Here is a 16,301-nt window from a genome sequence, read left to right on the forward strand (position 1 = left end):
TTGTGGCAACAGAGACCACAGTTGTTCCCTATGTCCCATCTGTAGGCTTCCCAGAGGCATCTGAGTTGCCACTGTGAAAAATGGTCCTAGATAGGTCAGCTACCGCGGAGCTCTTCTTATGTTGTTTATAATATAACTGAGGATTTAAGATTTTAACATTGTTACCTGATCCAAACCCTTGGGGTGGAACAGCCTGTAATTCAGAGAAATAAATATTCAAAAATTGTGTTGTGTAAGGTAACCAGCCTCATATAAGCACTGGGGGTGGGTGGGTTATTGGGTTGTTGTTTTTATATTGATTATGTATTTTGTGGTTTTATATTTTGATTTTATTCTGTGAACTGCCCTGAGACCCCTGGGTATAGGGCGGTATATAAATTCAATAAATAAATTCAATAAATAAAATAAATTCTTGAGTCTAATTAAAGCATGAAAGCGGTTAAAACCATAGAGTAAACTGTCCTGCATGGCTTAGTCTGTGCCACTTCCCCTCACCGTGGAAGGAAATGGACCACCAAGCCTTTTGTTCTTCCAGTTTACATGTAAGTAAGTATGTGAGGAGCTCTGAGCTGCTTGCTCCCGTCAGTCACATGGCTTTAACCATCCTCTTTTGTTTCAGTCAAGAACGGAGCCTGAAACCAGCATTTTCTCTATACCAATAGTTTAGGCACTTTTACCTTTTGTAACCAACCAACATTTAACTTCCTGTGCACCTTTATTCTGACCTTTGAAGAATTTTGTAAGTAAACTGCTTGATCACTTACCGAATGTGTGGTCATTTTCTATTCTAGGGTAGTGGGATACTTTGGAAGGAATTATTCAAACCAGGCATTTTTTAGTACAATAGAAAGGGCACGTTTTAAAGGCTATACAGCATATATTTCCATACATACTGTCCTTTGCTACATGTTATGCAACATTAAGTATCTGATGGGTTCTCTCAGCAAAGAGCGCTTTCCTCAAACTTGGGTCTGGGCTTCCAAGGATCCAGACAAATACAATCATCAGAAATCTGGACAAAGGATAAGTGCAACCCTCTCCATGCTTTCACATGCACACCTTTATTTAGTTGGCAGAACAGAACTGAGAAATACATCCATGACTTGATTCCCTAGGTGAGAGTCTATATTGATCTTACCCAGCTCCCAATGCAACATTTTCAAAGGTGTTTGCACTATTCCAAGGTGTTTTATTCAAAGGTGCATAAAATAAACTAGCTAGAATGATTATTATGACAAACTAAGAACAATTATCATCAAGAGATAGGAACCTTCATCTCCCTAATCTACAATATCATGGAGCAGTGGTGTATCATATGAAAACCATCACAAAAAAACTCAGTTCTATAGCTTTTAATCAAGATTCTTAGTACATTTCGCAACGTTAATGAAGGGGAGATGTTTTCTGTCTTGACAGAATGTGCTATCTGTTCATTTAATTTCATTTCACTTCTAATTTGTATACCGCCTTTCTATATTGCTACACACAAGGCGGTTCAAAAATACATTGGCCACATAGGTTAAATACAAATAACAATAATAATAATAATAAACATTAACACATTGGCTCATGTATGAGGAAATTATTATTAGTAGCATCTGAGAAATGATAAACATTTGAGTATGTTTATTACCCATCTGCTTTCAGCAAATACTACCTGAATTTATCCGTCAATGACTCTTGACAGATTATTATATATGCTGTGCTGCTTAAGTTGTTTAGGGCAGGCCACTAACTTGTAAAACTATTTCTGTATTACAGCCGATGCCAACCTGATGCCCCACAGGATGTTCTGGTCTCTCCCTCCCATCATCCCCAGCTTCTTCTACTGCATTCTCCAGGAAGATCTTCTCCACCTCCGTAACAATTAGCCTTGGAAAACAGGCTTCCCCCTGCCACTGCCCATGATCAAACTGTGGCAGGACAACCTTTTGGGCAAGTAGGCACAGCACACAGCAAAGGCAAACCCCAAGAGATGGCTTTTCACAAACCAAATTGACGGGGTGGGTGGGTATGTGTGGCCTCCAACAGAAGGCTTCTCACAAGCCAGAAACAGAAGCCCCATACTGCAGTCTAGCATTTCCTCAACCTTGGTTATATGGTACCTGTTTCATCTCCCTCCTCTTCTACTGTCACAACCTCCTATCCGACTTTCTAGTACCACACCTTGGCCTTCTCACCTCCACCCACAATTCTGCCACCAAAACCACTCGTCTCTTTTCACCTCCAGACCACAGGACAGCCTTCTTGAAATCCTCATGGATCCATCAGAAGGTCCCTTTCCTTGCCATAAAAGCCACCAACGTCGCTGTTCTCAGTTGCCTGAAGGTTTCCTGCTATCTCAGATAACTCTGCCCTTCCTCCTTGCTGCTTCTCACAGCTAAACCTCCCTCCTAGAACACTTATTTGTGCTTTTCTCCTCCTTTAAATCTTTCCCCAAAAACACCTATGATGGCAAAGCCAAGCATGTGTGACCAAAGTAAGCGTACGCTCCCATTTACCCTCATCCGCCATCTTTATCCCCTCTTTCCCCCGTTTCAAATTTTAGATTGCTAACTGCTCAGGCTGAGAGCCTGTCATTGTTACTCCATAAAGTGCAATGGCGTTATACAGTAATACACACAAGCGTCATATTTAAAGGCACTGATAAGCCCTCTTGTTTTGACCCTGTCTGATGCAAGAAACGGAAGCTTTCCTCCCCTTCCACGACTTCAGTCAGCGTGTGACTAGGGTCCAGGGTTGCGCATGAAGCCCCATTTCCAACCTTGATGTGTTGAGCAAAAGGAATGACAGGTGCTATGTGCCTGGGTGTCATGTGCCTGCATTGAATTTCCTTCATGCTTCCAGTGAACATGCGGAGACTGGGAGGAAGGCACAGGAGGCCTTGCCCAATCACACGTAGACTGAACACACAGAGGGAAGAGCTACAGAAGATCTATATCAGGGGTCAGCAAACTTTTTCAGCAGGGGGCCGGTCCACTCTCCCTCAGGCCTTATGGGGGCCGGACTATATTTTGAAAAAAATACACTGTCTGAATGAATTCCTATGCCCCACAAATAACCCAGAGATACATTTTAAATAAAAGGACACATTCTACTCATGTAAAAACATGCTGATTCCCGGACCGTCCACGGGCTGGATTTAGAAGGCGATTGGGCCAGATCCAACCCCCAGGCCTTAGTTTGCCTACCCATGATCTATGTCACCACTGATGGGTGTGTAGTTCTTATATGTACTAAAGGAGCTGCTTTCTTGACAAAAGATGGTCTTCTTTTCCTAGCCAGTAAGGGTAAATGACCCCCAATTTCATTGAGATGTCTAAAATAATACTGGTGCTCAGCTTAGTCCAGAGCTCTGCAGACTGACTGCTGAGCCCACAGAGGCCCCTGCAATTCCAAGAGCTCCCCCCACTGACTTATTTGCGCCATACTTTCTCTGACGAAAACCAAACTCACACACGACTTACAAATAAATGCCAACAAAATTAAAACAATCCTAAAAATAAAACAAAGCTAATGAATAGCAGCAGACTTCAGTGCCAGGGACTGTTGAACAGTTGAAGTTTGTTGGCAGAGGTTAACTACAAATAACTACAAAAAATACTATATATATATATATATATATATATATATATATATTCATTGGGTGCAGTGCACTTGAATCCTAAATATATCTAATGTTGCCAAATATATATTTCTGACAAGACACCAGCTCTATAGGTTTTCAATGAGAGACTGTTAAACAAGTAAAGCAATCCTTAAATTCAAAGGAACATTGCTTTAACAAAGCATATTTAATACAGGGTGCATAAAAGAGAAAGAAATCCCATCAGATCCCATGAAAGCAGTAGTAAGTAGAAGAACACAGGCATCATTGTAGTATTCGTAGCATCACACCAGTCACTAATTATATGAATAGTTATTCTTGATTCCACCCCCCCCCCCCAAAGCAAATTCGTTTACTGTAACAACTTCCAAGATGTTAAGGAAATCTCTCTACATAATCGGTTAATGGTGGCACATTATGGAAATGCCTTCTCTGCTACATGTCATAAAGTATGCTCACTTCTCCAAAACGAGCAAATGCACGTGATATTTTAATATGCTTTAAGAGCACAATGTGTCTCTTGGGAAATATAAGCAACAGGTTCTTCCAACAAAAATGTAGTGGCTAAAACAAACGCTTCACTGGTAAGTGTAGAATATGAGGACAATATTAGAATGAGACTCTGGCGGAGAGATGGGTTTTCTCACTTTTTCTAGTCAACGAGAGATCTCATTCCCAAAGCCCTCCATTCTGCAAAGTGCAACCACCATGTTAAGACATCAGCAGCTGAGGATTCATGATAACTATATTACATAGGTTTGCATGTAAAAGCCAGTCTCCATGATTAGCATTCATCGCTCATCTTGTTTGGCTGTGCTGTCTGGCAGGTGCTGGGAGGCGTGAATACAGATGGATCACTTATCCCAAGCTTTAGATCAAAGAATCGGGTGGAGGTTGTCACGCTGTAGTTCCTGGTATAGGTCTCCTGAACTGGGTAACAGTCTTTGACTGTATAAACGCCAACCCAGGTTTCAACTGTAACAAAGCACAAAGTATGAGTTTATATAGGGGAAGCATAGATAATTTTCAAGTTTTCATTATGCCAGCAAGAAGAAGTCATTCCCCTCCCCATGAAGGGTTAATGCTACAATCGTCAAGCCCGTTCGGTCTTGTGGCCCCAAAAGATACAGAGACTTGCTTTAAATTTAAGCTGTTTTTCAACTTAAAAGTCAATGCTAATTGAACTCTTCTTGGATCTGCAGAGGATTATCCACTTAAATTGCTTAACCAGGTATAACCATGGAGAATCAGGACCCTGGTTACACGCAGGCATTGGTGCTCAGAGATTCGGGTGTGCCCAAAAATGCTATCTTCTCATGGCTATTTACAACATATAAAATCATTTTAAACCATATCAAACAATACACCAATAACAACAACAACCTATTTCCCTTCTGTGATCCATTTCCATCAGCCAGCCTCTCTCTCTCAAAAAGAGAAAAAGTCCCTCCCAATTAATTTATTAACCAAAGTATGCTTACATTTCCTAGCTGGTTTTCTGTCAGACCATTCCTGTACCATAATTTGGTCGCCAGGTCCTCCAATGTAGTTCTGATCTTCGTAGGTTGAGTTGTCGGGAATATCATAAGGATCCCACGGCTCAGTCAAGGCAATCTTGGAACACAGCTTTGTCACTTGCTCAATCTGAAACATCACCGTGTCTTTATAGAGGTAGATATATTCAAAAAATCTGAAAGAAGCAGACCAAGAGCAAAGGTAATATCTGTGAATTCTTGGATGTGCATCATTACATGACAGATTGTGCACATCAACCCCAGAGATTTAAACTGGCTCATGGGAGCCATTAGGGCTGTAGTTCTTGGGGGGCGAGGGATTTCAAATAGGAGAGTTTAAACACCGTTGGCGAACTACAATTCCAGGGAGTCTTGGGTCAACCCATGGATCAGCCAGATGGGCGGGGTATAAATAATAAATTATTGTAATTATATATAATGGCTGCTTACTGCATTAATATTTTCATTTACATAAACTGCTCTGTTTCACCTGAAAAGAAGTACCTAACTGTTTTCAATATATACATAACATTATCTGTTAATAACTCTTCCAAAAATATTCACCAGCAACTGGTGCCTAAACACACAGACTTCCTTTACTATTATAGACTGGCTAAAAATACATTTCTATTTCAAAGAAACAAAAAGTCTAGTTTTAATTGTATTAAGGAAGCAGGTGTGAGTAAAAATCAAGAATGACACATTTATTTTTCACCCAAGGACAGGCCCAAGAAATAATAGCAAGGGGGACAAGACCTGTAAATAATATTGGTTTAAAAATATAGCCTGTCACTGTTACAAGCTCTCACTTGGTCAGGAAAAGGTCAGTGAACCTACTGAGCGTGTTTAGATAACCCTAAGCAGATTTAAAGCACACTTCTATTCTTTGCTAGATGACATGAATTCAAAAGCAAGTCAGGTAAAACCTAAAGAGCGAGACACGCATTGCACAGATGCAATTTTAAGCCTAAATAGTAGCAGGAAACTAGAAGGAAATGTCGGTACAGTGGGGCATAATGAAGGGAAAGTTCAAAGACCTGCTCTTGGAATATCCAGTTGCAAAAACCCAGTATATTTTAAGACTGCTCTTTTGGCTACTTTTAAGTATCTCCTAATAAAGAGTTCACTCTGATTCTTTTATCTTGGACTTCGATGTAGCAAACAGCCATGCATCCTGAGTGCCCCTCTCTGTTCCACAATGGCAGCTTTAAGAAATTTAGTTTCCTATGGCAGAACGCTTTCCACACTTACAATTTTATTGTGGTACAGTTGCTGTTTGAGCCAACATTCGAAAGAGTGCATTTGCAGCTGATTGCCTGCCCCCTTTGTAGCAATCTGTGTGGGGTTTTCCTTTCCACAAGAATGGCGGGTTGTTCTTGAATTGAGAAAGGTTCTGAGGCTGCAGTCACATCCCTTACATGCCTCCGTGTTCCTTCAGTCCACAAATGTCCGAGTTATGAGCATGTCCATGGAAATAACACTTTCATTTCTTTTTTTTCTCATTACAGTGGTACCTTGGGACACGGGTGGAGCTGTGGGTTAAACCACTGTGCTATTTGGGCTTGTAATTGATGAAGACTGTATCACTTTGGGTGGCGCTGTGGGTTAAACCCCAGAGCCTAGGTCTTGCCGATCAGAAGGTCGGCAGTTTGAATCCCGATGACGGGGTGAGCTCCCGTTGCTCAGTCACAGCTCCTGCCAACCTAGCAGTTCGAAAGCACATCAAAGTGCAAGTAGATAGATAAGTATCGCTCCAGTGGGAAGGTAAACGGCGTTTCCGTGCACTGCTCTGGTTCGCCAGAAGTGGCTTAGTCATACTGGCCACATGACCCGGAAAAACTGTCTGCGGAAGCAGACAAACACCGGCTCCCTCAGCCTTTAAAGCGAGATGAGAGCTGCAACCCCAGAGTCGTTCACGACTGGACTTTATTGTCAAGGGTCCCTTTACCTTTACCTTGGTATGCAAACGGCTTGGTTCCCAAACAAATCGGTTCCTGAACACGGCAAACCCAGAAGTGAGTGTTCTGGTTTGTGAATGTTTTCCGGAAGCCAAACGTCCGACGTGGCTTCCGATTGAGTGCAGGAAACTCCTGCAGCCAGTCAGAAGTCATGCCTTGGTTTTCGAGGTATGTTGGGAATCGAACGGACTCCCGGAACGGATTAAATTCGGGAACCAAGGTACCACTGCATTATTAATACTTAGTGTTCCAGAATTCTAATCTTGTGGGAGCATAAGAGATGAGGAGAACTCTGTGCCCGCCCAAGTTATGGTGAACCTGGTTACTGTGCTGAAATGTTGTCTTCAGCTAAAGACTGCTATCGTGGGCAAAACATGGACTCAGTGAGATTGCCTTCACCTGCCACTCATCTCCTCTGAACTGGGCTTGCAAACTGGAAGGGAAATGGTGCAAAACAGGCCACAAACTACACTCATCAACAGAGTCGCCACATGACTATGTTTGTGCACATGCCAGACAAATGAAAATATTGGTGATCCATTCCGGATCTTCCACAAATATCAGAATTTTTGTGGTAGAAGAAGCAGAAGACGTGGGGGTTTCCCGTACATTGTTCTCAATGCCCCTTCCACTATCTCCATTCCTATCGTCACAGGTTGGCCACACATGTGCCTGCTTCAGCTCAGAGGCAGCCATATTCTCAGGTTCAAGAGAAAAGGAATGAAGCACGGCTGCTAGGCAACCATAGCACAGAATCCTCTAACTACCTTCAAGCCAACTTAATAAGCAAGATAAATGGGGAAATGGAGAGTTGGGGAATTAAACAACCAGTCAAGTAGAGGAAATTGGGCAGAGCTACAGGGTGAGGAAAAGCAAGGGAGACCTCCATTGTCCAGTCCTACCCAACAAGGTACAGTCAAATCTGATACAGCCCCATCAAAGAGTGCAACTCTAGAAAGCGTATTTTGAGCAAGTGAAGGTTGTTGAATACCAGATTTAATGGTTTTCATCCAGTGATACTTAACAGTTTTACTCATTTTTAGCAACTGTATATTTCTCATTCATGTGCACCACACAATACACTTCATGGTCCTGAGCTGCAGACTAGATTTTCTGATAATCACCAATATTATCTTTCTGCCTCTGCCTAAAGAGTTGAGCACCTCTTTTGAGGTTTCTTTCTGACAGATACTACAGGAAAGGACATCTTTGTATCTTTCCCTTGAGCTCTTTTCGGAGAACTGGGCGCCTTCGGAATCCTTACTCCAGATTCAATTTCAGACACATTCCGCCTATCGCCCATATTTCCCACTTCAATCAAAAGACCGCAGGCAACCTTTAAGCATCTCACTCTAGGTCTTCCAACACCTGCTACTATTTACCGCCTCCAGTTCACCACCCTTTCTAGGGGGAGTTCAAAAATCTATATTTACTGTGTTCCCTCTCCAAATATAAGTCGAAGACCATTTACCTTAATCCCACCCATCAAATCATCCTAAAGCAAAATGCAAATCTGAAGGCTAGGTGATCTGAATCAATTGGTTCAATCGATTTTGGATTATGCTCTTAGTAAACAGAGTTAAAAGTTAAGAGTGCCAGCAATAAGCTCAATCTATTTTTAAAAATCATGAAGAGTGCAGCTCCCAATACACAGTGTGTCCCAAGCATAGCTTGGGGTGGCTAACTTAGGGTTACCAGATATCCCCAGTTCCTGGGGACAGTCCCCAGATTTGCAAATCTGTCCCCGGACAAATTCCGTCCCCAGAATGTCCCCCGATTTGCAAATCTGTCCCCGGGAAATGTGGCAGCGGCAGCCTCAGCAGCCCGGAGCCAGCCTGGTAGCGCAGTTGGCTCTGGCTGGCTTCAGGAGCTGCTCGCTGCCATGGAGCCCACCATTTTTCCTTGCCGGAAGTCCCCATATGATGTGTGCATATGACTGCCACCGACGACGCCACTGCCGAAGGGGAACTGGGGATGTCCGGCAGTACAGATCTCCTGCCCCCTTCCCCCTTTGTTCTGACTGTTCAGGGGAGGCTCAGGAGTTGCAGGTGGGCAGCCGTTGCCCAGTTTTTAAAAAACTCTGCACATTTATGTTTCACATAAAGATGGGCTTTGCACCTTTATACAATACTCATGTGTGCTTGGGCCCAGGGTCTTTTGCCTCACCGTCCCCACTACTGATTCCCTGTTGCTACTCAGCTTCAAAAAATAAAAAATAAAAGTGTCCCCGGATCCATTGAAAAAATGTGGTAACCATAGGCTGACTTGTTTGGCCTGAAAGTTGCATTCTCCTTCCGAGGGCTGCATGCCAGCAGTGGGTACTGCCACATTCTTCCATGCACTGTGTGCATACACACACATGTACAGGTACTCCTTACCCAGTTGCTCCATGCAGATCTGATGAGCGTTGCAGGGAAAATCTTCAGGATGCTGGGCTGGGCAGAGAGACCAGGTCTACTGTATTATTAATTTTGTGGCTGCCACCGAAATCAGTGGTGTTGGGGAGAAAAATGTAGTTTGGGGCTGGATTAGGCCCCCGAATCAGGGCTTAGCTATCCCTGGTGCAGATACTGATTTCCATCTCTACGTTTTTATTTTAGAGAGGATAGTGTGGGTTTTTCATTTCAGATGAAACCTGCTTGCCCTGCATCTTAGTAAGTAATTAAGTAAATAAGTAAGTAAATAAATAAATTTTTATTTATACCCCGCCCTCCCTAGCCAAGACCGGGTCAGGGCGTCTAACACCAAATATCAAATACACAATCAAACAATTGATTAAAAATACAGCTTAAAAATTAGAATCAGGATAAAATTAAATGACTGCCCACGAATTACAACCATAGGGGTCGGGAACCTCAAGTATTCATCAGGGCCAGCTGTCCATGCTGGTCCCACATGTGCTGATAAAAGGGCCAAAGAGGGAACTTACAGGGTCTCATAAAGGAGGTGGAGAGACTGGGGCTGAGACTAGCGGCACCTCTCCGAAAGGACAGGCTGCATGTTGCAAGCAAGTGGTAACTTTCAGAAATAAGCATCTTTCTTTCTTTTTACCTCCAGAACCATGGCATGTCAGAAAGTGTGTGTGTACAAAATCCATCACATATTTAAAAGTTGTCTTTTGTGAGATACTTCCCACGCCTAGAAAACTATTGTGTCAAGAAGGCTAGCCAGAAATCTCGACAGAGATTTCTACAGAGGCTGCTACACGTGATTCCCCCACATGCCCCTGATATCCTGAGAGAGCAATACAATGTGATCTTTCTTTCACCTTGTAGACCAGCCCTTTCCCCATACATTATACAGACCTGAATATTGTTACTTGGACATCATCCGAGGATACCAGAAAGTTACTTGTTGTAAAATAAACACATTGTCCTATAATGCAGTTACCCCGAGTGTCACACTGCTTCAACAACCAGTAACCAACAGTTATACCTCCCCAGAGTCAATTTATACAATCAGGAGAATAATCGATGAAGACTGTATCACTTTGGAACGCGGGTGGCTCTGTGGTCTAAACCACAGAGCCTAGGGCTTGCCGATCAGAAGGTCGGCGGTTCTAATCCCCGCAACGGGGTGAGCTCCCATTGCTCGGTCCCTGCTCCTGCCGACCTAGCAGTTCGAAAGCACCTCAAAGTGCAAGTAGATAAATAGGTACCGCTCCAGCGGGAAGGTAAACGGCGTTTCCGTGCGCTCCTCTGGTTCACTAGAAGCAGCTTAGTCATGCTGGCCACATGACCCGGAAGCTGTCTGCGGACAAACGCCGGCTCCCTCGGCCAATAAAGTGAGATGAGCGCCACAACCCCAGAGTCGTCCGCGACTGGACCTAACAGTCAGGGTTCCCTTTACCTTTACCTTTTACTGTATCACTTCAGGCTGCAGATAGAGCTCTGTATGTTTGAACAATCCACCCCACAAACAAAAGAAACTTCACTTCAGACCTATAGAGGAAGACAAGGCAGAGGGAGAGCTGATCCCTTCTCCCCAACATACTGGTTTTCAATGTGAAGGAAATGGGAGAGCATTCAAACATGCAACTCTACCTACAGCTTGGTAATCTTTTCCATAATTCTGTGATTGTATAAACTGTCCCTTGGAGCTAAAGAATAATGTTTTATTCAACTGCCAAACAGTTTTAAACAGTTGGGTTCTCTCAATGCTGCACTAGCGGGGATGCTAGTATTCCATTTCCTGCTCTTTCATAGTCCTTGCCACAAACCAATACATATATCTCTACCAGATTATGTGCCAAGCCAAATTGACTGATGTTGGAGAAAGCAGTGCCAGAGAGCTGGCAGATCTTCCATTAAACTGTGCAAAGTTCTTCTCATCCTTGAGTGCTTAGCTGGACAATGGCCAGAATGACTCAACATCTCCCATGATCAAAGTTTTCCAGAACTGACTAGTATAATGATCAATAATGCTCCTCTTACCAAATTACTTTCACCCCACACCTTCCCAAACTGAAGTGAATTAAATCTACCACCCACCTTTCAATCATTGTTTGCAGAGGTCAAGAAGGACGTTATGCCATCAGTTTACTTCACTTCAATTCCCCCCTTGATTTCCCCGCCATTCTGGACCTCCAACGCTGGAGCCTCCAGGGTAACTAACTTCTAGCAACCATACTACAGATCTACAATTTGGGAACCTGGTGCAAGTCGAAAGAGTGCCAGTGAAAGATCAGCTGCTCTTGAATCATCTATTTCATTATTGGATTGGTGTAAACCAGACATGTTCAACCGGTCGACTGTGATCGACAGGTAGATCCCCCTTGATCTTGGTTGATTGCAGGATCCTTATTGATCGTGGGATTAAAAAAACTGGGGAATGAATGTCTCCACCCCCTGCCCCTCTCACGCTGTCCCTCTGTCATGTCAAGTGGGTGGCGTTAGGCGTTATCTCTTGGTGTTTGGGAATATGATGAGTGTTTTTAGCGCTGGGGCACAGTTTTTGGTGAGCAATTGATATCATTTCCCCTTAAAAAAAGCGCAAGAACTCTGGTCTCCCCAGAAAAATCTCAACAACTCTGGGCAATCCTCAATGACAATGGGTAGATCACTGCCAGTTGTGTTATACTGGAGGTAGATCACAGTCTCTTGGGAGTTGGACGGGCCTGGTGTAAACAATAGTGCATTCTCTCTAGTAAACAGAGGTGGGTGGTGTTCACACTTCTGCAGAGAAATATTGTGATCCATGGATAACTCAAGAGTAAGCAGTTGAAACTGGTAGGAATTGCTACTACTGGTAGGAATTGGAGGGTGGGCTTCTTCTTGATAGCTACCCGGAGGCAAAATCACAATTGAGCAAACAATATTTCAGATACGATCCTAAGCGGCTGAAGTTAATGTGACGTTTTCTGAACCAGAACTGTAAAACTGAAGGAGTGTCTCCACCCCCATCGTTCAGCCCGGACACTGAGGTCCAGCTCCAAGGGCCATTTGGCGATTCGCTCACTGTGAGATGTGAGGTTTCAGGGCCCCAGGCAGAGGGCCTTCTCAGTGTTGGCACCCACTCTGTGGAATGCCCTCCCATCAGATGTCAAGGAAATAAACAACTATCTGACTTTAAGAAGACATCTCAAGGTAGCCCTGTTTAGGGAAGTTTGTAATATTTGATGTTTTATTCTGTTTATAATCGGTTGGGAGCTGCCCAGAGTGGCTGGGGAAACCCAGCTAGATGGGCGGGCTATAAATAATAAATTACTATTATTATTATTTACTGTAATTTTAATAGAGGAGAAACTATTTGCACCTTTTATAACACATCCTTAAACTTAAGCAAGTTAAGAGACACCTGCTCACACACTGTTTGTTTTGAGAGGTACCTTCTGCTCTCCAGACATTTGCTGTTATATTTTCACTCTGCCATATGGTGCTTCCTTATCAGATCTGAAGGAAGACTGACACAAGTATGCTGGCCGCTTCTAGCTGTGGAGGCCTGGGAGGGAGTGGGGGGGGGGACAGGCTAATCCTAGCCCTGACCCTTCCTGCGTCTGACCAGCCCATCACATTCTCAAATCACCAAGTGCAACATACAGCAGTTAATTATTCCATGAAATTTAATTATGGATTTTTTTTTATAACACTCTGCTTCTAAATCTGATTTGCTGTGAACTGCTTTGAGAACCGTTATTGTTGGAAAGCAGTATATAAATATTGTGAAACAAACTGCTTTGAGAGAAATATGCTAAATGTCAGAGTCATATATTAATAAGTGTGATGTGATTGGATAGACTCAGTTTTGCATCCGATGCATTTCTAAGTATCTATTAAATTATCAGAAAAATGTTCTGAATGGAAGAACAGCAGAAGGAAAACATGTGGGGAAGGAAGACAAGTAATATACTTCAGATTACGCTGCAAGAAGGACAGGCCTCTTCCTTGCTTGCTGCCTAGCGTACCAGAGATACAAACTCAGAAGGGGGAAAATGGGCTGGTTAATATTTTAATGTGTTGAATCTATCTCTACAATAGGTGTACTATTGTGGTTCTGGTCAAAAGTAATGACACAAATATCTGTCACCATCATAAATCCATACATGGCCAAAATGGAACCATCCACACAGAGGCTTGAGAGAATCTCTAAGTTTGCAAAAAACAGGCTTTGCGTGGGAGAATTGGGAGAGATCTAAGTGGGGTTGTGGGTAACTAAACAAAAATGTGTGGAAGTGAGAGCTGGACCATAAGGAAGGCTGATCACCGAAGAATGGATGCTTTTGAATTATGGTGCTGGAGGAGACTCTTGAGAGTCCCATGGACTGCAAGAAGATCAAACCTCTCCATTCTTAAGGAAATCAGCCCTGAGTGCTCACTGGAAGGTCAGATCGTGAAGCTGAGGCTCCAATACTTTGGCCACCTCATGAGAAGAGAAGACTCCCTGAAAAAGACCCTGATGTTGGGAAAGATGGAGGGCACCAGGAGAAGGGGACGACAGAGGATGAGATGGTTGGACAGTGTTCTCGAAGCTACCAGCATGAGTTTCACCAAACTGCGAGACGCAGTGGAAGACAGGAGTGCCTGGCATGCTCTGGTCCGTGGGGCATAGCTGTCAACTTACAGATTTGAAAATAAGGGACCAGCAGCCTTGAAAATAAGGGACCAGCAGCCAAAATAAGGGACCTGCAGCCTCACCTGTTCCAGGCACTCCAGTCTTCCTGTCCTCCTGCAGTCTGGTCAAACTCATGCTGGTAGCTTCGAGAACACTGTCCAACCAACTTTGTAACCAGAGGTTCAACTGAATAGAATCTGAATCACATGCACCACAAGTCCTATGCAGCCTCAACTTAAGATGGCTCCCCAGCCTGGCTTTGCACTGCAAAGTTTGCAGCAGCACATGCAACAAAATGGCGTCCAGCATTCAAAAACCCCCTCAGCTTGCATTAACTAGCCACACACAAGGCATGCAAGCTCCACCCCCCAGTCGTTCTTATACTTCTTATTGGGTGAGCAACACAACCAAGCAACACAGTTGGAGCCTCCCTCCTCCCTGGCCGGCAGGGAGGGAGGGAGAGGACCTGCTTCCTTTGAAATTTAAGGGACATCATTTAAGGGACATTTAAGGGACATCCATCAATAAGGGACAGCAGCGGGACATGGCGCTGGAATAAGGGACTGTCCCTTCAAATAAGGGACACTTGACAGCTATGCAGTGGGGTCAGGAAGAGTCGGACACGACTAAACGACTAAACAACAACAAACAAAATGCCCAACAAGTGTAGAGTCTTTCCAGTCACATAGATCTCTACTGGGTGCATGGGTAAGGGTTGATGAAATGGAGTGTCCTGGAAAGGGGCGTGGGTGGCTGGAATCCAAAACAGGAGAAAAACACGCACGCGCGATTTGCTGCAAACTGCCCTTGTCAACAGCCTGTTCCACACTCTGCAAGATCTCAGCTACCCGTCACTGAAAACACCGCCTGCGTTTCGGGGGCTCCACAGGAGCTCCTGCGCAAAGCCCTCCCCGACTTGGGGGTCTTCACGAGCTACATTCCAACGACATTCCCCCAAATTCAAGAAGCCTGCAGTGAAGAAGGGCAGCCCTGAGAATCGCGCTCAGCGTGGCCGGGGAACTTGGTGCGCTTGTGTCGTCGTTGCTTGGCCGGGGGATCGCGCATCATCCACACGCTCCCCTACGCAAGACAGCGGCAGGGGAGCCGCGATTGGCTGGTGGCAAGAGGATCCCCATCCCCACCCCACGGAAGGCGCGGCCAAGGGGGAAACAGCCCTCCCCGGAGCCCGCGCTGCAGCTGCTGCGCCCCCCGAGAGCGCACGGGAGAAGTTGCGCCGGGGCGCGTTGCACCTACTTCTTGCAAGGGATGAGCTGCTTCCTCTCCTCCAGGATCCGCAGCCGCTGGTTCTGGCCGTCGTAGGACACGGCCGCCCGGGTGTTCCTGCCGGTGCTGTGGTCGTACACCACCGTGCGCCCTTCCCACTGCAGCGGGGCCTGGCAAGGCACGGCCGGAGGCGCGCTCGCTGCCGTCGGGGCCAGGCTTAAGGCGCCGCCGAGCAGCAGCGCCAGCAGCAGCCGTCGCCCGGGGAAGGCGCCCAGGGCCATGTCCCTCGCCACGCTCGCCTGCAAGGGCGCCGGGTCGCTGGCTCTCCAAGGGCCGCTTCGGACGGCGGTGCCGGCGGCTCGGGAGGCTGGGGAGCGAGCGCGGGGCCGCGCCTGCTGCTGCTGCAACCAGCCGAGGGACGGGAACCGCAGAGGGAGCTCGCGGCAGCCCAAACGGGAACCGTCTCTTTACCCAACAAGCTCTCTGCTTCCTCTGCGCCAGGGAAGAAGAAGAGAGAGCCCGCTCCACTCTCCTTCCTCGGCTTGGAAAGGCAGCAAAACGTCGCCGCCGCCGCATTGCGCTTCCTAACGGCCGCGGAGTAGAAGCGCATCTCGATGCTGCGCCAACAGAGGCTCCGGGGCTCCATCGCTTCGCGCGATTATTTTGGCACCAAAAGGGGTCCGGATCAGCCCGGACCGAGGCCGTGTCGGATGCAGTATGCCTAACAAGGAAACCGAAATGCCTCTCTTCAGTGTGTTGTCTCTGCGATTCGTTCGGCGTTCTAATTAAACGATTTTTAATACCCCCCCAACAGTATATCTGGAAACCGCACGTTGCAGAACCAAAACCCAAATATTGTTGTTATTTCTTAAATTTGTATGTGGCCCTTCATCCGAACATCACAGAGTGGTTCACAACATAAAAATACAAAATGAGAACACAAGATAC

General features: G+C 45.3%; 1 protein-coding gene across 1 annotated transcript; it reads right to left on the minus strand.

Annotated features, from left to right (window-relative positions):
• Nucleotides 1-1,042: 1,042 nt before the first annotated feature.
• EPDR1 (ependymin related 1) lies at nucleotides 1,043-16,026 on the minus strand. The gene is made up of 3 exons (XM_083578304.1): nucleotides 15,384-16,026; nucleotides 5,089-5,297; nucleotides 1,043-4,582 (listed from the first exon to the last, which is right to left on the minus strand). The coding sequence occupies exons 1-3, from the start codon at nucleotides 15,632-15,634 to the stop codon at nucleotides 4,392-4,394; spliced, it is 651 nt and encodes a 216-aa protein (XP_083434430.1). The 5' UTR covers nucleotides 15,635-16,026; the 3' UTR covers nucleotides 1,043-4,391.
• Between the last annotated feature and the right edge of the window lie 275 nt (nucleotides 16,027-16,301).

Source organism: Podarcis filfolensis (genome assembly GCF_964270895.1).
Source record: "Podarcis filfolensis genome assembly, chromosome: 12".
In the NCBI taxonomy this organism is placed as follows: domain Eukaryota; kingdom Metazoa; phylum Chordata; class Lepidosauria; order Squamata; family Lacertidae; genus Podarcis; species Podarcis filfolensis.